We start from the raw sequence: 23,312 nt of genomic DNA, 5'->3' as shown, positions 1-23,312 counted from the left end.
CTAGGGTAGGGTCTGTCTGACACATGGTTGGCATGATGTTTTGGGAAGAAAACCAAGAGGAAAATGTCCTGGTTTAGATGGAAGAGGGAGACAACCTTGGGTAGGAACACCAGATGCGGACAGAGCTGCACTTTGTCCTTACAAATGACAGTGTATGGAAACTCATAGGTAAAGGCCCGGAGCTCTGAGACCTAACTAGCCAAGGTTATAGCCACCACAAAGACCACCTTCCAAGAGAGGCAAGCTAGAGGGCAGATTGCTAGGAGCTCAGACAGCAGTCCCATAAGTCTAGAGAGGACCAGGTTAAGGTCCCACTGTGAAATGGGGATGTCTGACCTGGGGATACAGCCTCTCCAAACCCTTAAGGAAACATCCCAGCATAGCATTGCTGAACAGAGATCTTTCCCCAGCCCCAGGATGGAAGGCAAATAACCACTACGTGGACGTTAATGGATGACAGTGTCAGTCCCTGGCACTGGTTAAGGTATAAAAAGTAGTCAAGCACAAGGGAGATGGAGGTTTCTTGTAGGGGGATGTACTTTTCGAGGGACCAAACTGAAAATCACTTCCAGATTGTTAGGTATGTTGCCCAAGGGGAGGGTTGCCTCCTGCCCAACAGAACCTTTCTAATGGAGTCTGAGCACTGTAGCTCGAGCTGGTTTAACCATGGAGTTTCTGCACCATGAAATGGAGGTGCCCCGGGTGAGGGTGCTGTAACTGGTGATGGTCCTCGGTGATGAAATCAGGATATGGAGCAGAAGGATTATCGGTCTGTCTACAAATTGGTTCACCAGGCTGCTGAGCCTATGCTGCTGCAGCTACACTGCTGCTCTGAGGATGAGTTCCGCCTTGTCCTGCCAGATCTTGAGGAGAACCTTGTGTACTAGAGGAAAGAGCAGAGACATGTACACCAGGTGACTGGACCACGATATCTTGATTGCATCTGCTACCGATCCACAACTGTGGGTCTGGAAGGAACAGAACTGGATGCACTTATTGTTGCTCCTTGTGGCAACCAGGCCCATTTAGGGATAACACCAATTTTGGAAGACAGAAAGGACAATACAACGTACAACTACAGCAAGAGATGCCTTGCAAAACATGAAATCAAATTCTCCAAAGACCATCACTGGCGGTAGGAAGGACCTGGACGGCTGATCAGTTCAGGAGGGATCAACATACATTGCTCACCCTGAAAGCGCCACTCTAGAAGTTTCCAAATCTGATCCAACAGTACTGCTAGTAAAAAAAAAAAAATCTATGTCTATACTGGCATGATTTTCCGGAAATGCTTTTAACAGAAAAGTTTTCCGTTAAAAGCATCTTTGGAAAAGAACGTCTAGATTGGCACGGACGCTTTTCCACAAAATCACTTTTTGTGGAAAAGTGTCTGTGGCAAATCTAGACACGCTTTTCCGCAAAAAAGCCCCAATCACCATTTTCGCGATTGGGGCTTTTTTGCGGAAAACAAATCTCTGCTGTCTACACTGGCCCTTTTGCGCAAAAGTTTTTCGGAAAAAGACTTTTGCCCGAACGGGAGCAGCATAGTATTTCGGCAAAAGACCTGACAATCTTACATGAGATCGTCAGTGCTTTTGCGGAAATTCAAGCGGCCAGTGTAGACAGCGGGCAAGTTTTTCCGCAAAAGCAGATGATTTTGCGGAAAAACTTGCCAGTCTAGACACAGCCCTAGTGATTATGTGCATGGAACATGCACACACGTATTGGAATGGACAGGAGCAAGCACTTGAAGAAGAATGGAAAATTCTGGTGAGTAATCCAGAATTTCCCCAGACCGTCTCAGGCTTATCTGTCACTAAGGGTATGTCTACACTACAGCGCTAATTCGAACTAAGCTAATTCGAACTAGCGCATCTAGAACTAAAAACTAGTTCGAATTAGCATTTTGCTAATTCGAACTAGCGCGTCCACACTGATTTGACGCAGGGGGGCATTTAAGGGCAGCTGAAACTGGTTCTGGCAGGGCATCAGGTCAGTAGTTGTTTTCTGTGGCTGCTGTCTGAGGCTATCTGAGGCTCGAGCTTAAAGGGACCCCCCTGGACAGCCGGTTCTCAGCTTTTCCTGCTTCCTTGCCAACCTCGCTGAGGGACAGCAAAGCGTTGGTCTATGTGCCCGTCTGTGTCGGTGCTTCCCTTCGGGGGGGCCGCCGCAGGTGGCAACATGGAGCCACAGCTCGCCCTGCACCTTCTGGTGCACTTTCTGGACTTGCTGCTGCAAGCCTGCCACCAATGGCTCAAGGCTGCCTGGCACCACATGGTGCACATCAGCCCCCTGCCTCTCCGCCTGGCCGCCCTGGGGGCCGTGGAGGAGCTGCGGCGGCACCCCGGCACCGGCGTGCCCCGCCGTGTCTGGCGTCTGGACACCAGCACCGACTGGTGGGACCGCATCGTCCTGGAGCGCTGGGAGGACCGACAGTGGACCCAGAACTTCAGGATGGGAGAGGGGAGGGGGAACCTGGGACAAGGGAGCTGGAAGGGGAGGGAAGGGAGGAAGGGAAAGGAAAGCTCAGTGGTGGGAGTCCGGCTGCCTCTCCCGTCTCGCCACACTGCGGGAAATGGTTGTGGAAGGGGGGCAGGAGGGACAGGGGTGTGGAGGAAGCAGGAGCGGAAGCAGGAGCGGGAGCATGAGGGGGAGCAGGGGGAGCAGGGGGAGAAGGGGGAACAGGGGGAGCAGGAGGAGCAGGGGGAGGAGGAAATAGGAAGCCGTCGAGCAGGCTCTGGAGGTGGCCTCGCAGGGCACGGCCCTGCTCCTCCAAGGCCTCCAGACTCCTCCGGTGCAGCCTCAGGTCCTCCTGGACCCAGTGGTCCTGGGTGCAGAGCTGGTTGTCCATGAACTGGAGGTGCCGCCTTTGGTACTCCTCCTCGTTCCTGGCTCTCCAGGGGCCCAGGTGTGTGAAACCCAGCTCCCCTCTGCAAGGCCAGGGCCCCTGCAGGATCCCCAGCTGCTGCTCCTTGGTGGTCAAGGCCCAGGTGCACGATCCCGAGGCTCCCTCTCGCCCCAGCCCCCTGTACACATGAGGGGAACACGATGGTACTCACATGTGGACGCCTCCCCGGCCTCGGACGACACAGGCGAACGGCTCTGTGGGGTGCCTCGGGGGTCCCGGGTTCTGGGCAGGCTGGCGGCAGGCTCCTGGCTCTCAGAGCTCTCTGCCTCCTCCTCCGTCTCCTGGAGCGGGCCCTCTGCCCCGGGGTCTATCACGTCTCGGGGGGCAGGGACGGCATGAGCCCCAGGAGGTGGTCCAGGGCATGGAAGTGGGGGCAGGCCTCCGGGTCGGCCCCTGGCTGGCAGGCCCGGGAGTAGGACTGCCACAGGTCCTTAATTTTGCACCGGACCTGCTCCCGGCTGCGCTGGTGGCCCCTGGCAGCCAGGCTGGCAGCCATGCAGCTGTAGACGGCCGCATTCCTGTGGCTAGTGCGGAGATCGTGGACATTGGAGGCTTCCCCCCAAACCTCGATGAGGTCCACGATCTCTGCACTTGACCAAGTGGGCGCCCACCTTTTGCGCCCCCGGGCAGGCTCCTGGGACCCGCCAGGCTGGTCCTGGGGAGCAGTGGAGGGCTGGGTGTCCTCGGGTGGCTGGCTCATGGTGTGGCAGGTGCAGGGTCTGCTGGCACGGGTGCTGGCAGCCTTGCAACTGGCACAAACTGTGTAGCCAGTCCGTGGCCCTTTAAGGGCTCCGGGGCCGGGAGGGGGGCAATAGAGTTTCCCTGGTGTTAGCCAGAGTGGCCACCAGGGAAACCTGGGAAGCCTTAGCCTCCCACTAGTTCGAATTAAGGGTCTACACGGCCCTTAATTCGAACTAGCTAGTTCGAACTAGGCTTAATCCTCGTAAAATGAGATTTACCTAGTTCAAACTAGCGGAGAGCTAGTGTAGCACCTATTAAAGTTAGTTCGAAATAACATCCGTTAGTTCGAATTAACTTTGTAGTGTAGACATACCCTAAGTTCTTTCATTTCATTTTCAGCACTTGCCACAAAAATGTTCCTTGTCTCGATTTACACGAGACTGTAAAGAGCTCTAACTAGAAAAAGATACATGAGAAAGTCACCAAACCTTGTCTTGTCTTTGCTGCTTTTTAGGTTTTCACATAATAGATTTTCTTTTGAATGTCAAAAAGTAAGAAAGACTCCTTTACAAGTACCCCAGTGATGCAATACGATCATTAGCATGCTGGTTTTCAGGTTAAGTTCTGTGTCATTCCCAGTGGTACTATGAAGCTATTTATAATTAGAGCAGTCTGAAAAATGGTAAGTCTGTTTCGCAAAACAGGTGGGATTTTTTGTTTGTTTGTTTTCTTGATTTTCAATGCCACAAACAAAAAGTGAAAAACTAAAACCATTTTTCAGTTCTTTGTTTTCTCCTTTTCTTACCCCTCATCACCATCCCTTTTTTCCCTCTTCCATTTTCTGATTGAAAAGAGGATAAAAAAAGAAATAAACAGGAAAACTACTGAAAAAAAACCCCATCCGTTTAAAAAAACCTAAATATTTTCTGTTTGGGTTGGGGTTGTTTTGTTTTTGGTCGAAATAAAAAGTTTCCATGAAAATGTTTTTGAAAAAAAAAAAGTTTTTCATCAAACAAACATTGCAAATAAAATGATTTGTCCCACTCTGCTAATAATGAATAATTTATAATTAATTCTTTCCCAGCTGATACATTTGGGTGCGGGGATGTATGCTAATACATCTGAAAGTCATCCTGTACCTGAAGCAGCATGTGCTCCCACTGTTCATGGTTCAGAGAATTCTCTGTGTTTCCTATAAAGCAGGAGGCAAAACAACAGTGTAATTTACAACAGCAAGAATAGCTGTCCCCAATATACCCTCTGCAGTCAATCTTCTTAAAACTACCTGAGCTTTCAATGATAAAAGGGACCGATGCCAATGTAACATACCTTTTTATTCAGAGTCAGTCAACCCATGAGGAGCGAGATGCTGGACACTCCATAGGATACTTTGGGGTTGCCACCCCAGCTCCTACTTTGGGAGAGCCCATGGTGGCCACCTCAGTTGTCCTATGGATGGGTCCAAGAGAGACCCAGCAGCCTGCTCTGCCCTGCCCCACCCTGCCACACTGCCCTCTCCCAGCCTGCTGTGTGCATTGTATCTGTGGCAGTAGGAAGCAAGGTGCCCCGGCTCCAAGGCAATGCGCTTCCCATGGCCACGGCGATGCTGGGAGAGGGCTGTGGGGCAAGGCGCAGAAAAGCGGGCTGCCGAGCCATTGTCACTCCTGTTGCTTTGGTGATTTTGAAGGCAGGAGCCCATCCTACTGCCATCCTGCACCAGGACCCCCCAGTAATCCCTCAGCTCAGAAGAGGGGGCTTCAGCAGCAGGGCAGAGCAGGGGCAGGAAGGGTTAGGGTAGGGCAAAACAGGGGCAGAGTTTGGAGAAAAGGTGAAGCAGAGGCAAGGTAGGGCCTGGGGCTGGTGGGCTGCCCTAAGCCTCGCCCCTGGGGAGTGCCCCAAGCCCTACAACCCCTGACAGCCCTGCTCCTAATTACTTTTGACTTCAATGGGAGCTGAGGGCACTGGACGTCTCATCAAACTATTTAGCACTAGGGACATTAAATATAGTTTAATCGACTAATTGACTAGTTGATGAATTTTCCATCGACTAGTTGATTAGTCAATAAGCGGGGGAGCCGCAGCAGGGTTAGCTCTCAGTCCCGGCAGCTAACCCTGCTGCGGCTCTACCTTTAAAGTGAATTAAGAGCTGACAGGCTCTTAATACATATAAAAGGCTGAAGCGCGAGCCGGGATACCTGACTGCTGGCTCACGCTAGCTCTCCCCTGCTGAGCTTCTGATTTTTTAATGTATTAAGAGATGGCAGGCTCTTAATACATTTAAAAAGCAGAGTCGCAGCATCTGGGATGGAGCACAAGTCAGGAATAAGCTGATTTCCGGCTCGCATCCAGTACCCGCTACTACCCTGTCTCCTGCGGAGATGGTGCTTGGGGGAAACCAGCTTTTAAGCCGGCTCTCCCCAGCACTGGCTCCTGCTCCCCCCACTTGCTGTCGCTGCTAGATGCAGCAAGAGGGGGGGAAGCAACTGGTCAAGGAACTAGTCATGTATCCGATAAGCTTTTGCTTATCAGATAGTCAACTAGTTACTTACATTCCTATTTAGAACATCAGAAAACTGGACTTAAATATGCATGCACATTTTTCCTGCATAATACAAGATTCTGACTTGATCCTAAACTTGTGTAGCTTTACTGAAGTCAGTGGAATTATACTGATTTACATCGACTAAGAATCTGGCCCTGTTTCTGAACAGCCGGCTCTAACTTACCCTTCTTTAATGTCTGCAGAACATAGTGCTGTGGACTCTGTACAGAAACAGCAGCCAGGGAAGATACAGCTCTTTTTTTTTTAATAGCAAGCCCACTTGAAAATTGTAGGGTCCAATATATATCAGAAACACATTGGGATTGTGCGTCACTTAGGGTATACCTACACTAACCACTGGATCAACAGGCAGCGATTGATCCAGAAAGGGTCAATTTATTGCCTCTAGTATATATGCGATATATTGACCACCAAGTACTCTCCTATCAACTCCAGAATTCCACCAGAATGAGGACAGTAGGTAGAGTTGACAGGAAAGCATCTGGTAAGTAGATCTAAGTGTATCGATTTCAGATACATTATTCACATAACTGAAGTTGTGCAACTTAGCTTGCTGGCTCACAGTTACATAGTGCAGAGACTATATTGTCCTAGCTTTGTCACTATAACCATATTGACATAACCCCGTAGTATAGACACAACCAATGCTAAATTTTTTCCCACTGATGTCAATAGTTTCATACGACTGTAAAATTGGTGAAAGACATCAGGCCTACAATACGTAGATTACACATTATATGTAGGGCACCCACTTGGTCAACGTAGCTTTGTTGTGACAGGCATGGATTCTATTGCTAATATATGGATTAAGTTTCCTTACAGAAAGAAAAACTGTGGATTTTTAAATTGAACTAATCTTGACAATAAACATAGGCTGAGTCTAGACTGGCAAGTTTTTCTGCAAAATCATCTGCTCTTGCGGAAAAACTTGCCAGCTGTCTACACTGGCCGCTTGAATTTCCCCAAGAACACTGATGATCTCATGTAAGATTATCAGTGTTCTTGTGGAAATGCTATGCTGCTCCTGTTCAGGCAAAAGCCCTCTTGCGCAAATGCTTTTGCGCAAGAGGGCCAATGTAGACAATGCGGTATTGTTTTGCGGAAAGAAGCCCCGATCACGAAAATGGCGATCGGGGCTTTCATGCGCAAAACCGCGTCTGGATTGGCATGGACGCTTATCTACAAAAAGTGCTTTTGCGGAAAAGCACCCGTGCCAATCTAGACGCTCTTTTCCGCAAATGCTTTTAATGGAAAAATGTTTCCATTTAAAGCATTTGCGGAAAATCATGCCAGTCTAGACGTAGCCCTAGGCTTTAATTTTTCAGAAAAATTCAGTTTGCAAAAATCAGACTGTACTTGTGACCACAAAAACAGTGCATAAGAGTTTCACAAACCTCCAGTTTCATGTGTATTGAGCTTCCTAAATAACCACCTAGCTAAGATCAGGAAGATACTGCTGTAAAATGGTCATTCAACTGAAACCTTCCTGGCCTGATTCCATCCTAAGTGGTTGGCCCCCGGTTTGACACTGGAGTTAGCTCACTGGTTCACAATTGTAGAAAAAGTGAGGTGTCTAGAGCCCCAGTTTCAATTCCACACTATTCCCACGGACTGCAACATGCATGGCACCACACATGTCAATAGGAATCTGCATTTTCTGCTTTCTCTTCTATCCTCCATGGACCACGTCACTCCCAACTAGCACTTTACCTTCAAGGTGCTGCAGCAGAGCTGGAATCTTTACTCCCCACATCTCACCCACTGCTGCATGGATATTTTGGTGCAAGGCTTTTAGCAGCTGCAAGACAGAATATCCGTGTCCTTCTCTTTCGTAAGGAGATGAGGCTACAACCTGTCAACGAGGGAGAAAGCACAGGCTAAGTTCTGCAGTAAGATACCAGCTTGTTCCTGAAGGAGGAAATATTTCAGATTCTCTCACTGTGGAGACTACACATTGTAGAGCTGCTGCTTCTACTGCAGTGACTTCCTAAAGAAGAAAATATTCTAACTAGCATGAGGGTGTAGAACAGTGTGTCTCTGTCTGATCGGGGAGGGTGGAGAGAGACCCAATCATACACATTCTTCAGCCTAAAGCATTTAGCTGGAAAACTGATTTTTATACTTAACTGTTCCACTTCACATTTCTCAGAAAACCTGTCCTCCATGGTCTACTTACCAGGAGTCGTGCCAGCAATCCCTGAGGTGTAGGGAGTTTCCCTGGGAAAAGAAATAGAAGATCATTAATTATGCCAGACTTCGGAGAATCCCGCTGATGTTGTTCACCTAGCCATTTCCAATATGCCCACCAATGTTGCATGCAGCTGATAATATTTGCATTTCCATAGTGTTTTCAGGCGGAGCATCTCAAAAGTGTTTTGCAAACATGAGTTAATTCCTCCTCATAGCACCTCTAAGAAACTGGCATTAACTAGTCCTCAATTTCACAAGTGGGAAAGCTGAGAGAGAGCAAGTGATTTCCCCAATGTTATATCAGAATTTTGGTGGTGATCTGGAACCAGAACCCCCAATTTCTAGCTCCCTCCCATTGCCATGTTTTAATCCCAAGACCATCCTGCATTCCTTTTAGTCTCTTGACTGAAGATGAGAGAATTGGAACAGGCTGAATCTGGTCATTTCATAGTGGCTGGTGAGAATAAATGAAAGAGTTTCTGTTATAAACCTTGTCCACTGTAGTCCAGGCAAGCAGCTTCTCCTCCTTCTTGCATCTTTTTCTCAGCCATTTCCTGGAGGCATCTGCAGAGAGGCTTCAAAGTGCCAGTGTACTGAGTTGGCACCACATATGTTAGAATCCTTGGCCATAACACCTGCACAGAAGAGCAAGACAGTTCAACACTTGGCTATTTTCATTCCCCCACCTCCTACTGGCTGAATCCTTCTGTCATGCACCTTCTCCTTTTAGTCATCACTGACCCTTCCCTATCTCGTTACCTTATCTCGATCTCACTTTCTCCTCCCCTCCGCCATCATCTCACTCTACCTGTCCCAGTAATCCCTCTCTCTACATTTTAAGTACACTGCCTTGTTTGGAGAGCATTAGCAATCTGGTTCTCATCCGGAGATGAATCATCTTTCCCTGTATTATAAAGCTACTTAGACAGCACCATAAATTCATCCTGCACTTTTCAGACATACAGAAGGCACAATCACGGCCCCAATAACTGTTTAAATACAGGATCACCAAGTCTACATTTCCAAGGGATTCATGGGGACTCTAAGGAGACGTTGCACTCAGGCAATCGTGGTAATTAAAAGAAGACCACTGTATTATGGTTCCTTCCAGTGAAGTTCCTTTTTATCTTGTCTGTACTGTGAATCGCTTCCTCCATGATACAGAGGTCCCATCATCTCTGACATGAACTTGACATGCTGTACCTCCATTATCCTGACTGGCAAGAAGCTTCCTTATGGAGAGGTACAGTAGATATACGGAAGAATGTCTTTATTTCACGAAGCAGTAGCAACATGTCACTTACTTGGGTCATTCCAGTGACTGATATGTCCAGGCCTTGCAGGATGTGAATGCACATAGTTTGGATAGTGCTTTCTTCCTGAACATCCTGGGAGGGAAGTTTTGTCCCCTGCTATGAGATAGATACATAGAATTTACTAGCTAGTGGGAAAACACTGGCTGTAGAAGCGGTGTCTATTTCTTACAAAGCCTTTCTGAATATTGACCTAGGAGAGCTTTTCCATTGCATTAGGAGTGCACAAATCATAAAATCATGGATTAAGGATGGAAGGGACCTCAGGAGGTCATATAGTCCAACCCCCTGCTCAAAGCAGGGCCAGCCCCAACTAAATTATTCCAGCCATGGCTTTGCCAAGCCTGGCATTAAAAACCTCGAATGATGGAGATTCTTAAGGGAAGAGAATAACAGAAACACCTAACTGGTGGGTCAGAACCCAGGCTTAGGAAAACCCCAGCACAAGGGGACACAAAGAAGATGGAGAGAGGCTGTTCTCAGTAGTGACAGATGACAGAACAAGAAGCAGTGGTCTCAAGTTGTGTGTGTGGGGGGGTGGATCTTAGGAAAAACGATTTCACGAGGAGGGTGGTGAAGCACCGGAATGGGTTACTGAGGGAGGTGGTGAGATCTCCATCCCTAGAGGTTTTTCAGTCCCAGCTTGACAAAGCCCTGGCTGAGATGATTTAGTTGGAATTGGTTCTGCGTTTAGCAGGGGGTTGGACTCGATGACTTCCTGAATTCTCTTCAAGCCCTATCGTTCTATGATTCTATAAAAGAGTTCCCTGAACAGTATTCATTTTTTGAAAAATTTTCAAAAAAGAACATTTCTTCTTTTTATCTCTGAGGAGAGCCACTCAGACTCTGCCCAGTGGAAATAAATATGCAGAACCTAGAGGGAGCCATTCTGTTTGTTCTGATGCCCCAAGCAGCTTGATCATTCTGTGCATAGTGAATGTGAGTCTATCTATAGGCTAAATTCTGTTCTTCCTTACACCAGACTAAATATTGATCAGCTCTACTGATTTCAGTTTAAATAAGAGCAAATGTGGCCTGATGAGAAAGAGTTGCCTCCTACTTTCTTTGAGATGGGTAGCATGAAAAAGAGGCAGTTGGTGAGTACTGCCATAAGCTCCCACTTCGTAGCTAAAGGGCCAGGCAGAGCTAAGATCCCCAACAACTTACTGTAAAGTTAATGTATATCATGGATCCCATCGTGGAACTCTGTGTCTGGAGTCCATGACTCTGCCCATAGCTGGAAATACCCATTGAAAAGATTTTGAACTAGTACACATAGAACAGAGTATGAAGTGTGCAGCAAACTTTTCCAGGTTCTAGACATCTTGATGTAGGCTGCATAACTTCAGTGTTTTGTTAATAGTTGATGTATGCTTCAGCAGCCACAGGATTGGGCACCAGTGTGTTCTTTGGAGAGTCTATTTATAAAAAAGATGTGCTTCCTTATACAAGAGCATTTCACTGAAAGATTGTGTTGTCAGAATTTTCACTGACTTGCCCGAAGTCTAAGGAATGTAGGTCGCACTGTCAGATGTAAATATCCAGAATCAGATTCTGGTCTCTGTTACACTTGTGTAAATCCAAAATAATGCCGCTGAAGTCAGGGGCATTACCCTGGCTTTACACGAATATCACTGATCAGATTCTAGCTCTAATCCTTCAGTCCAGCTGCATCCTTGAGCATCCAAAGCTCCCACTGAAGTCAAGGGGAACAATCAGCATGCCAGAATGGCAGAACTGAGTCCTAAGTGTTAAGAACTCTCCTTACCAGATTTCTGGTGGACACATCGAACTCTCTGAAAACGTATGCAACCATATCCCCTGCTGCACAATTCTCCACGCTTCCTGAACTGAGCAGCTTCTTGACGAAATGGAGAGCTGCCATCTTCACCTGCAAGGGTAGAGATTATGCACGAGTTATTATTATCCCTTCTGCATGCAATATGAGACAGGATATGAGAGTCCTTTTGCTTTTGCTTTTATCTCTTTGGAATGGTGGCTGAAGTACAAATGATTAACACATCCGTTATGTAAATTCCTTGCAACACTGGCTACAGAAGTACCATGCAAATGCCAGTTTTCACTTTCAGGTGACACTGTAATTAGGAAAAAGGCAGCATTTTCTCCTATAAATGTAAACAAACTTGTTTGTCTTAGTGTCTGGCTGAACAAGAAGTAGGTCTGAATGGACTTGTAGACTCTAAAGTTTTACATTGCTTTGTTACAGTTAACAAAAAATATCTACATTTGTAAGTTGCATTTTCACGCTAAAGAGATTGCTCTACATCACTTGTATGAGATGAATTGAAAAATATTATTTCTTTTGTCATTTTTACAATGCAAATGTTTGTTATAAAAATAATATAAAGTGCATAGTACACACTTGTCATTGTGTTGTAATTGAAATCAATATATTTGAAAATGTAAAAAACCACAAAAATATTTCATAAATTTCAATTTTTAATCCCATTAATTTTTAGTTAACTGTGATTAATTGAAACCCTATTAATAATCTCAGCCTAAAAATGTGTCTCATTGCCAGACTCTCCACTGAGTGAAATACTTCCGAGATATTAACAGCAATACCACTATTCCACACACAATCTTACCTTAGCACTCTGATCACTGAGAGCAGATTTCACTGCCTTCACAATGCGAAACTTTCTAACTCTTGTCTCAGGCACTGAAAGATAAGGAGAAGTGTGCAATATAGTATATCTTTGTTCCAAACACTCATGCTCCACATTAGAATGTGTCCTGGGCCCTATTTAAGAGTACTACCAAGCTTCACTCTTATACAGAATCAGCGGGGAAAATATAGGACCAGACTCTGATCTCACTTTCACCAGTCTAAGTCTGAAGTATTTCCACTTCTGTAAATAGCGCCATCATACTATCCTGATGGAAATATTGTAAGAGAGTTAGACAAATGGATGTCAGTGAAGTTAGTCTGTGTTTACCACCAGTAGAGCAGATTGGATAGACACCTATCAGGGATGATCTAGACAGTGCTTGGTCCTGCCATGAGAGCAGGGGACTGGACTTGATGACCTCTCAAGGTCCCTTCCAGTTCTAATAATCTATGACTATATGATTCTATGTGTTACAGCAGGGGCAGATGACCATTTTGCAGGGCCCCGGGAAGCATAATTCCACGGGCCCCACCCCTTTGCCACGGTGCATGCACAGTGACGCCATGCGCAGGTGCGGGGATTTTGAAGCGCAGGACCCGGGGCGGCCGCCCCGCTCGCCCTGCCCTATATCCGCCCCTGTGTTACAGATCCTCTGTGCCCCATTTGCAGAGATCATGAGTATGTTATAGCCCTACCATGCCTGCAAAGCCTTGGTTCTTTAGATCAACCTATAGCAGCTCATGCTTTTAGCTCTGGATGTCCCCAACTCAACCCCTAGCACGATGGCGATGATCGCAGCAGTCACAGTTACTCCTGTGTTACTTACAGTCAGCACCAATAATATCTGTGAGCAGATTCAGGGATTCCACACGAACAGTCTCCTTCTTAATCTTCAGCTGCGAGTGCAGAAATGCTATGAGGTCATCAGGAGAAGAACGGGCTGCAAAGGAAGAAATCACATCCTCACTAACAACTGAAAGCTCATTCTTACCACACCTACAAAAGAAGGAAGTTACAAGGAAACCACTGTGTAATTTGGAGTCTCTTCCCCTACCTAGCAGTAGGATACAATAGAACAGCTCCATATGATTTTCCATGATGAGCTGCTGAGTTTGAGAACAGATCTGTGGGAAGAAGAGAAGTGATCAAAGGAAAACTAATCAGAACAAGCAACTGAAAAGAAGATGCTCAATTAATTTCTAAGCACTCACTTCCTACCTTTCCAAATAGAGCTCTGAACCCAAAATAAATGGTACTGACTGCACAACAAGAATCAGAAACAATGACCGATACATTGGATAACAGAAGTTCCTGCTTTCAAAGTGTTTTTAGCAGCAGAGCTAATTGAATCAAGACTTGACCCTTGGTAACTGGTTCAAATGGTTAATTATTCCACCATAAAAATGTAGGCCTTATTTCCAGTCTGAATTTGTCCAGCTTCATTTTCTAGTTATTGGCTCACGTTATGCCTTTCTCTGCTAGATTATTACATATGTTTCCCCACATAGATATTATAGACTGCAATTAAGTCACCCTGTCACAGGCTAGGTCCTCCCCATTTGGATGGGATCAGTTTTTACTATATAACTCTAACTCCCTCTAATAACTGGCTTATGCTAAAATTGCTTTACAAACTGAGCTGGATTTTAGCTAATAAAATGAGACCACTATCTGCTTATTCTTAAGCCAGCAGAAACCAATAAGGCATGAGAAGGTCTTCGGGCTCTTCACTAGCATTCAAAAGATGTTTATTCTTAATATGCTTCAGATCTGCTGTGCTTAAGCTCAAGTGATACAAGAAGAAGTTCCCCTCACCCGGTTGTGCAGAGCACTGCAGATGGCTTGAAATTTCCTTTTAGGTAGAAGGATCTTATATTCACCAGAGACTTCCAAGAGCTGCCTCAGACTCTACAACAGAAGGTGAAAGTAAGAAGGTGGGCATACAAAGGAGCAATATGCAATGACTGAAGCAGGTTCATGGAATTCATAGATTCCAAGGCCAAAAGGGATGATTGTCATCAACTAGTCAGGCCTTCTGTATGACACAGGCCTTAGAAATTGCCAAAATAATTCCTAAAGCAGAACTTTCAGAAAAAAATCCAATCTTGATTTTAAAATGATCACCTTGACTCTTGGAAAATGGCTAATATCCCACCACTGAAAAGGTAGACCTTATTTCCCATCTGAATGGATCCTGTTTCAGTTTGTAGCCACTGGATCATGTCATGCCTTTCTCTGCTAGGTCATTACATATATTTCCCCATGCAGATATTATAGACTGTAATTAAGTTACCTGTCACAGGGTAGGTCCACCCTGTTTGGATGGTATCAGGTTGTGGAGGACTTAAAGAACTAAGGCAGCCCAAGTGGCCTAGTCTCCCCAACCACCATAGCAGGCCTGGTTCTTAGAGCAGCATTGCCTAATAGTCAGGGTCAGTGCAGCAGCCCTTTGATGAGGCTCTTCAGCTCAACGACCCAAGCCCTTCTAGGTACGACCGTTCAACCTAGTGCTCAGCTACCCTTTGGGGCAAACCAGTGTTGCCTAGTGGCCAGCCCTTCTCCACCAGGCTCTACCTACTCCACAGGGTCCCAGCCCAGGACCTTGTCTTTCAGCTCAATGGGGTTTCTTCCAAAACATGCAGAGTCAAAGGCTAATACCTCAACTCAATAATGCTTAGTTCACATAGATTACTTCCCACCAATCTTCTGCAGCAGGTCATCTCAGTAACTCCGTGGTCTCTCCTCCATCTGTGGCATTGGATGGTTGTGGGGGGGGGGGGGTCAACTGGAACCACAGGCTGGCTGGTTTCTGCATCCTAGGGCACTGGCAGTCCCTCCACAAAAGCCTGCAAAGCACCTCTACTCCCTTCAGCTGTCAGCCTAGACAGAACTGAGCTGCTCTCTTTTATATCCTGGTTCCAGTTGGAGCATTCCCAGCAAGTATGAAGGGGCATAGCCCACAGATCATGATTAGCCCCCGCTGAACCATGCATGGTGGGTATCCTCTGTCACAAACACTCCCCCTTAAGAGGATGTCCATTGGTGGACCTTCCTCTTCATCGTCTCCTTCCACTTGGGAGAAGTCCGTGTTTGCATGAGCCTTCCCTGGCCCAATATAACATACAGAAGTCATAGGGTTGGAGTGGGAAGTACTACCTCATGATTCAGGCACTGGTGTCCTTCATGTTATTAATCCATCTGAGGGGTGCATGGTTGGTGACCAGTTGAAAGGGCTTCCCCAGTACATAATATCCCAGGGTATGTCTACACTACAGCGCTAATTTGAACTAACTTAGATCGAATTAGTTAATTCGAACTAAGCTAATTCGAACTAACGGATCCAGACTAAAAAACTAGTTCGGATTAGCGTTTTGCTAATTCGAACTAGCATGGCCACATTAAGTGGACCCTGAACCGGGGTTAAGGATGGCCGGAAGCAATGCTGGCAGGGCATCAGATGAGGACTTAGAGCGTGGAGCTGCTGGCTCAGGCTAGCCGAGGGCTGTGCTTAAAGGGACCCGAACCCCACCCCGGACAGAGAGTTCTCAGGGGTGCCCCGCTTGTAAAGCAGTCCTGGCTTGGAGTGCCCTGAGTGCCCACACTGGGCACATCACAGTACTAGGCCATCAGCCCGGCTGTACTTGCCGCAGGCTGCTATCTGGGGAGAGGGAGCAATTGGGGGGCTGCAGGAGAGCTTCCACCCCCAGAAGCCCGCAGAGCCAGCCCAGTCCTCCCCATCGGGGGCTCATACCCCATTCCTCCCTCACCTCCTTCCACTTACCCTTCCCTAGCCCCCCTTCCTGATGTACAAAATAAAGAAAACGTGTGGTCAAAAATAGAATCTCTCTTTATTGAACAAAACTTGGGAAGACTGGGAAAAGGAGGTGGGAGAGGGGAAGAGAGAGGGTGGGAGAGGGGAGGGCAACTACAATGATCAGAGGTTTGGAACAGGTCCCATATGAAGAGAGGCTAAAGAGACTGGGAAACTTCTCAGCTTAGAAAAGAGGAGACTGAGGGGGGATAAGATAGAGGTCTATAAAAGCATGAGTGGGGTGGAGAGGGTGCATCAAGAAAAGTTCTCCATTAGTTCCTATAATAGAAGGACTAGAGGACACCAAAGGAAAGGAATGGGTAGCAGGCTTCAAACTAGAAACAGAAAGTTGCTCTTCACAAAGCAAAGAGTCAACCTGTGGAACTCCTTTCTGCAGGAGGCTGTGAAGGCTACAACTAGAACAGAGTTTAAAGAGAAGTGAGATAAAGTGATGGAGGTTGGGTCTATGGAGTGCTATTAGCCAGGGGGTAGGAGTGGTGTCCCTGCCCAAAGTTTGTGGAAGGCTGGAGAGAGATGGCACGAGACAAATGGCTTGGTCACTGTCTTCGGTCCATCCCCTCCAGGGTCCCTAGGGTTGGCCGCTGTCGGCAGACAGGCTATTGGGCTAGATGGACCTTTGGTCTGAGCCAGTACGGCCATTGTAAGCTCAGGGCTCAGGGTCGGGGGGTCTCAGTGGACCACCTTCATTTTCATGCACACCTGCTCCTCGGTGGCCAGGCTGGCAGCTCTCCTGCCCTAGACGGCCATTTTCCTGAGCCTATTGCGGAGGTCGTGGACGAGGTCCACGATGTCCGCACTAGACCAGGCCGGTGCCCGCCTCTTGCGGTCCTGGGCAGGCTCCCAAGAGCTGCCAGCCTGGTCCCAGGAAGAGAGGGAGGGCTGGTTGGCAGCTGGTGGCTGGCTCGAGCCGTGCCAGGTGCAGGGTCTGCCTGCTGGGTGCTGTCAGGCTTGCACCTGGCACGGGCACCGTAGCCAGCCCGTGCCCCTTTAAGGGATCCGGGTCTGGGAGGGGGGCATAGAGTTTCCCTGGTGTTGGCCAGAGTGGCCACCAGGGAAAGCTGGGGAGGGCTAGCCTCCCACTAGTTCGAATTAAGTGGCTACACAACCCTTAATTCGAACTAGTAAGTTCGAACAAGGCTTAGTCCTCGTACAATGAGGTTTACCTAGTTCGAACTAAGCGCTCCGCTAGTTCGAATTAAGTTCGAACTAGCGGAGTGCTAGTGTAGTGCCTATCAAAGTTAATTTGAACTAACATCCTTTAGTTCGAATTAACTTTGTAGTGTAGACATACCCCCAGGGTGTAGATCACCCACTTGATGGCCAGGGCCTCCCTTGCTATAGTAGGGCAGCAGGTCTCTCAGGAGAACAGCTTGCAGCTGAGATAAAGGATCTGGTGCTCCTTCCCACCTGCTTCTTGAGATAGTACCACTCCTGGTCCTACCTCCGAGACCTCCATTTGAAGGATAGAAGGCTTTGTGAAGTTGAATGGGATAGGACCAGCTCTTGGTTCAGCTGCTTTCACAGGGCCTGGAAGGCTTCCTAACAGTTTTCTAATTACTGGACTTTCTGTGATTGGGTGTTCTTCATCAGGTCCAATAATAGGGTGGCCAGTGTGATGAAGTTGGGTACTAAGCAGCAGTAATAGCCACTGTGTCTGAAGTATTGTGGCACCTGTTTCTTTGTCATGGAGGTGGGGCAGTCACACAAGCCTTAGACCTTATTTATCAAGGAGCTATAGTTTTCCCCTTCCTACTGTGTTCACTAAGATGGCACTTGGCTGGATTCACAGTGAGTCCTGCATCTATTGGGGCTTACAATACCTTGCTAAGATGTCAGAGGTGTTCCCCCCAGCTGGTGCTGTGGATGACAATATTCTTAATGCACACGGCTGTATATTGCATATATGTTTGCAATATTTGGTTCATGAGCTGCTGAAAAGTGGCTGAGGCTCTGTGCAGCCCAAATGGCATCCTGCTGAATTGCTATAAGCCAGGCAGGGTGTGGAAGGCACTCTTCTCACAGGAAGCCGGTATCAGGGGTATCTACCAATATCTGTTGGTCAGTTCTAGTGTGGAAATGAACTTTGCATTTCCCACTGTATTCCTCCTTGAGATTTCCCCATGTATGCATCCCAGTATCACTTCAGCTTTTTTGGCCACAGCATCGCATTTGTAGGTCATGTTCAGCTGATTATTCACCAAGTTTCCCAAAATATTTTTCAGAGTTACTGCTTCTCAGGAAGCATCCCTCAACATGTATGTATCACCTAGATGAATATATTTACATTCAGCCATATTTAAATGCACATTTATTGTTAGCACCCAGTTTACCAAATCATCTATATCACTCTGAATCAGTGAGTTGTCCTTTCCATTATTTACTACTCCCCAATTTTTGTTTCATCTGCCAATTTTATCAATGATGATTTTATGTTCTCTTCCAGGCTATTGATAATGAGATGACAGTCTAACTCCTTCCTGTACCTACACACTTTTCTTCTTTGCTGCTTGAAGCTTCCAGGATATCTCTGATGAAATCTACATATTTTACTACATTTAGGCTCTTGTGTAGTCCTCTGATACTTTTAGTCAAGTCCATGAGGCATTGATTCCCTCAAAGTCATGGGCTTTCCAATCCCAAAAGCAACCACATATTCTGGACCAGAAAGCCAACATAGATTGGGAGTAAACCATGGGGGAAGTGGGGAGGGGGGAAGGGCAGCAGGGTTGTGGCCCTGGATTTGCTGCTTGGCTTGTACTGAGCCAGCTCACATAGACTGAGCATGCTCAATCATACTACTGAAGCCAACTCCCCTCACTCCATCCTCTCACTATCAGCAGGCAGGAATTACCTTGGTCATGTGATACTGAGGGTAGATGAAATAAGAGAGACAAGGTGGGTGAAAAAATATCTTTAATTATATTATCTCACCCACCTTGTCTCTCTAATATCCTTGAACCAACACAGCTACAACAGCCCTGTACACAACGGTAGATGAAATAGACAGTGATTTTATATCTATCTAGTTATATAATCTAAAGCAATGCACTTCAGGCCTTCTTAGTATTAATTTTCAGCTACTGGCAGTTTACTTAATACTGCCCAGAGACAACACACAGCAGCCCCTGCTTTGAGGAGTTTATTTATAATCTAAAAGAGAGACACAGAGTTGATAGGATGTACCAATAAATCACAAGGAGGGAGTATCTTATGGGGGGGAGGGGCAGGTGTTTTGTTTCTTACCTCCTTAGCATCTCCAGGAAACAGAAGATACTTTTCATGAGAGGCTTTTACCTACAAAACTTGTCACCTGGGTCACCATGTCTATAAAATCAAGACTTGTGTGTTTATCTATTATCTAACAAGTCACTATGTAGACCAGGAAACGCCACTGTAGTAGCTAGTGCAGTTCACCTATGCGCACACATTGATAGTTATTTTAATAAGTATCTCACCTTGGTGGCATGAAAAACATTAACATCCTCTTTATATTGCTTAAGAAGCCATGGGATCTGTTTGAACACCTTATCTTGATACTCTTCTTTATGCAGGAGGAGGCTCATCATGGGACCAAGGGCTTTGATGATGGCCTGCTTGAGCTACACAGAGACACAGAATATATGTTCCTACAAATTCATTCAATATCATGCAATGGGCCCATCTTTTCTACTTCTGACGAGTGCAATTTCCCTTTTCCACTGTTGAAACAGCCCTATCTCAATATTTCCTGGTAAAGAATTAAGACTCATGGGCTACGTCTACACTGGCATGATTTTCCGAAAATGCTTTTAACGGAAAAGTTTTCTGTTAAAAGCATTTTCGGAAAAGCACGTCTAGATTGGCAGGATGCTTTTCCGCAAAAGCACTTTTTGCGGAAAAGCGTCCGTGGCCAATCTAGACACGCTTTTCCGCAAAAAAGCCCCATTCGCCATTTTCGCGATCGGGACTTTTTTGGGGAAAACACTACTGTGCTGTCTACACTGGCCCTTTTGCGCAAAAGTCTTTCGGAAAAGCACTTTTGCCTGAACGGGAGCAGCATAGTCTTTCCGGAAAACCACTGACGATCTTACATGAGATCGTCAGTGCTTTTCCGGAAATTCAAGCAGCCAGTGTACACAGCTGGCAAGTTTTTCCAGTCTAGACACAGCTATGGTGTTGGTTTCAGAATTATATTCTACTGCACCTCACAACTTTCCCAAGTGGGATATTTCCCCAGATTAGTATGCACACTAAACCAACTCATTCCTGCTGTAACTCTCATGGAACTGAATAGACATCTGCCAGGAATGAATTTAGCCCATTCTCCTGTATTCATCTGCATGTCAGGTGACAAAACTGGAATCTATGTACACTATGTACAGACAGAATTTCCAGGAGCTTGTGACATTATAATCTTTTTTAAATGTTTTACATCATACTCTGTTCCATCCCAAAGAACCTGCCATTGAACTCCATCATCACAAAGAGTGCCATACACAGAGAATTTAACAATACAATTTCTCATCAAGGTTTAGAAAGCCTACAATTCTCACCTCCAAATCTTCACATGTGGTCCATTTGCTTGTCACATGACGATAGAGGGGAAGAATTTGATCACAGAATTGAGATTTACCCATTCTGGGAAATGGGCACTTTTCCCAGTTACTAAAATATACATTTACTGCCCTTGACCATTTTTCCAGAACTGCATGGAAGGAAAAAAGACAGGCAATATGAAAAGGATGCAATAGTAATAAGGATACGTTGCTTCATCAGTGAAGACACCCAGGCTTGTAGTTTATTACAATTCCATGCCCAATTCAGGAACAGCTGATGAAATCCAATAAGAGTTTTGAATTATTTCTCTTCCCTCCTTTCCATTTCTTGTTTCTCAAAAGGCTTTCTTCTCTTTTGCCTCTCTCCATCTCTTTTTAATTCCCATCATTTGAAAACATATTTTTTCTCCCTTGTTACCTCTTAATTAGAGCTGATTGAAAGGGTAGTTTAAATTAAATTAAAAGTGTTTACTCTTGTTTTTTTCAAAATTTCAAATTACAAAGATCATTCACATGTTTCAAAAATCAACAAATTTCAGCCACCTTTTTAGCTGCACAAAAACACTGAACACATCCTGATTAAAACTGTCATTGACATTTTTCAGTTTAATATTCCATCAAATTGGAAACAAATATGAAACATATAATAAAAAAACCAAAATATTTTGACCAGCTGTTTTCTGAATGATTCATGTCCTCTGCAGTTATTGCTTATTTAGCCCTAAAACTGTATGATTTCCTATTGGGTTACAGTTTGTCTGAAAGATGTTCAGTGCCCCTAACTCCTATTAGCTATACTGAGATTTGACAGCATTTTGCCCTAAAATTAGATGCACCCGCTGCCCTTGAAAGGAAAATTAAGGCTCAATCCCATGTTCTATGAAGCTGATGGCAAAATTCCCATTTATCTCAAAGGTGCAGGATTAGGCCCTTAGGCCTGATCTACACTAAAGGGGAAAGTTGACTTAAGGTACGCAACTCCAGCTATGTTAATTATGTAGCTGGAGTTGACGTATCTTAAATCGTGTTTTCAGACTGTCCACACAGTGGAAGGTTGACAGGAGTGTTATTCCTCATGAGAAGTAGGACTACCGGTGCCAACGGGAGCACCCACTCTGTTCGAATTAGTGGGTCTTCACTAGACCTGCTAATTTGGACCCTGGTGATCAACTGCAGCAGCGTTGATCTTCTGCATAGTGTAGACGTGGCCTTACTTGAGCATCAACCAAAACGCAAAGGAAGAGAGAAGTGGAGAAGATCAGAGGACAGAGAAAGAGGGTGAAAGGAGATGATAATTAAGAAACTAAAGAGGAGGAATGGGTGGAGGGGTGGAAAACGGGAAATTTTTAAATGTAATTCAAACTGTTGCCTGCACATTTTCCCCCAGGAGTTTCCTGGCACATGGGCAGCATCAGCTTTTGTTTATTTTTAAAATATCCACAAGTCATAAAGGGCCTGAACTTACAAATGCTCAGCACCTCCAGCAAAGTAAGGAGCACTCTCAACTCCACTGAGTGCCACAGGAGCATGAGGACTCAGCCCCTGGTACAATCCAGTTCAGAGCCTGTTTGTAAATGATCAGTCACTTAACTCTGTACCAAGGCCCCTAAATATCCATTTTGGACATCTACAATAAGTGCTGGCACTTACCACCACAAAATGCTTGCCTCAGCCTGCTCTCGTCGACTAACATCCGCATGGAGCTCATGCTGTACATGGTCATTCCCACAAAAGGAATGCACTTGAGTGCTGAAAAGAAGGACCAGAAGAAAAGGAAGACAGACAATTGACTGTTATCTGCCTTCTTACTATCGCATTTAGAAACACCGCTGGGTCGGATGCTATGGGCTCCTAGGTCATTTTGTGCTGCGTATACAAATGATAAGGCAGAAGTAAAAAATCAGTGGGGGATTTACCCTGAGGAGGAGCATTCTCCACCAATGTGCAGCTGTGCCGGATGCCCAATCCTCTCCCAGAGTAGGAGAGAGAGCACTGGGGAGGGATGAGAAATGGAATGGAGAAGAGCTCCACTAGACCTGATTTTCCTCAATCCTGTCCTTTAAGAACTTCAAATGGGGCATAAGAGCTTGCACCTTGGTGTGGATAGCTCATGGTCTAGCAACTGGAACCAGCCACAGCAGTTCATCTCATGCCCCCCCAAATAGCACTCTGTGTAGCTGTACAGAGCGTGAACCTCTGTCCTTAAATGGAAGACAATAACTTTGAAACAAAAGATGGAAGTTGACATACTATGGGCTGATGATAGGTTGCCCAGTGTAATCAAAGTGAACTCGTCAGGCAGCTCCAGTGGTTTCAGATGACATTGAAGCTCATTAACCACCTCACTGAAATAGCAGCGTGCCAGAGCCACTAATGTGTTGCTCGCTGCCACTTTTAGTTCATTTGTTGCTTCCTTAAAAAATACAAAAAGAGAGAGAATGAAGTGATTAAAGCCAACTACACCAGCCAATGCTGCTCAAATGAATCAAGTTTTTATTTCTGTTTTCCACCCAACTTTCTGTGAACAGAATCATTAGTCATAAATAATCATTGAATCGTTTGGCTAAACACTTGTCAGCCTTTCAGTTGTTTGCAAGCTGCTTAGACTATTCGCTATTAGCTATTTGTGGTGGATGATTGGCTATCATAGTGACATG

The 23,312-nt window shown here is 46.0% G+C and overlaps 1 protein-coding gene across 1 annotated transcript; it reads right to left on the bottom strand.

Annotated features, from left to right (window-relative positions):
* Window positions 1–18,953: 18,953 nt before the first annotated feature.
* LOC142824846 (maestro heat-like repeat-containing protein family member 2B) lies at window positions 18,954–23,058 on the bottom strand. Its single transcript, XM_075916634.1, has 5 exons — window positions 22,906–23,058; window positions 22,306–22,404; window positions 20,653–20,804; window positions 19,576–19,719; window positions 18,954–18,986 (listed from the first exon to the last, which is right to left on the bottom strand). Exons 2-5 carry the CDS (start codon window positions 22,376–22,378, stop codon window positions 18,954–18,956), a joined length of 402 nt encoding a protein of 133 aa, XP_075772749.1. The 5' UTR covers window positions 22,379–22,404; window positions 22,906–23,058.
* Window positions 23,059–23,312: the final 254 nt, after the last annotated feature.

The sequence above is a fragment of the Pelodiscus sinensis genome, unplaced genomic scaffold (genome assembly GCF_049634645.1).
Source record: "Pelodiscus sinensis isolate JC-2024 unplaced genomic scaffold, ASM4963464v1 ctg44, whole genome shotgun sequence".
Taxonomy (NCBI): Eukaryota; Metazoa; Chordata; order Testudines; family Trionychidae; genus Pelodiscus; species Pelodiscus sinensis.
This window is presented reverse-complemented; position numbering and strand designations above follow the sequence as displayed.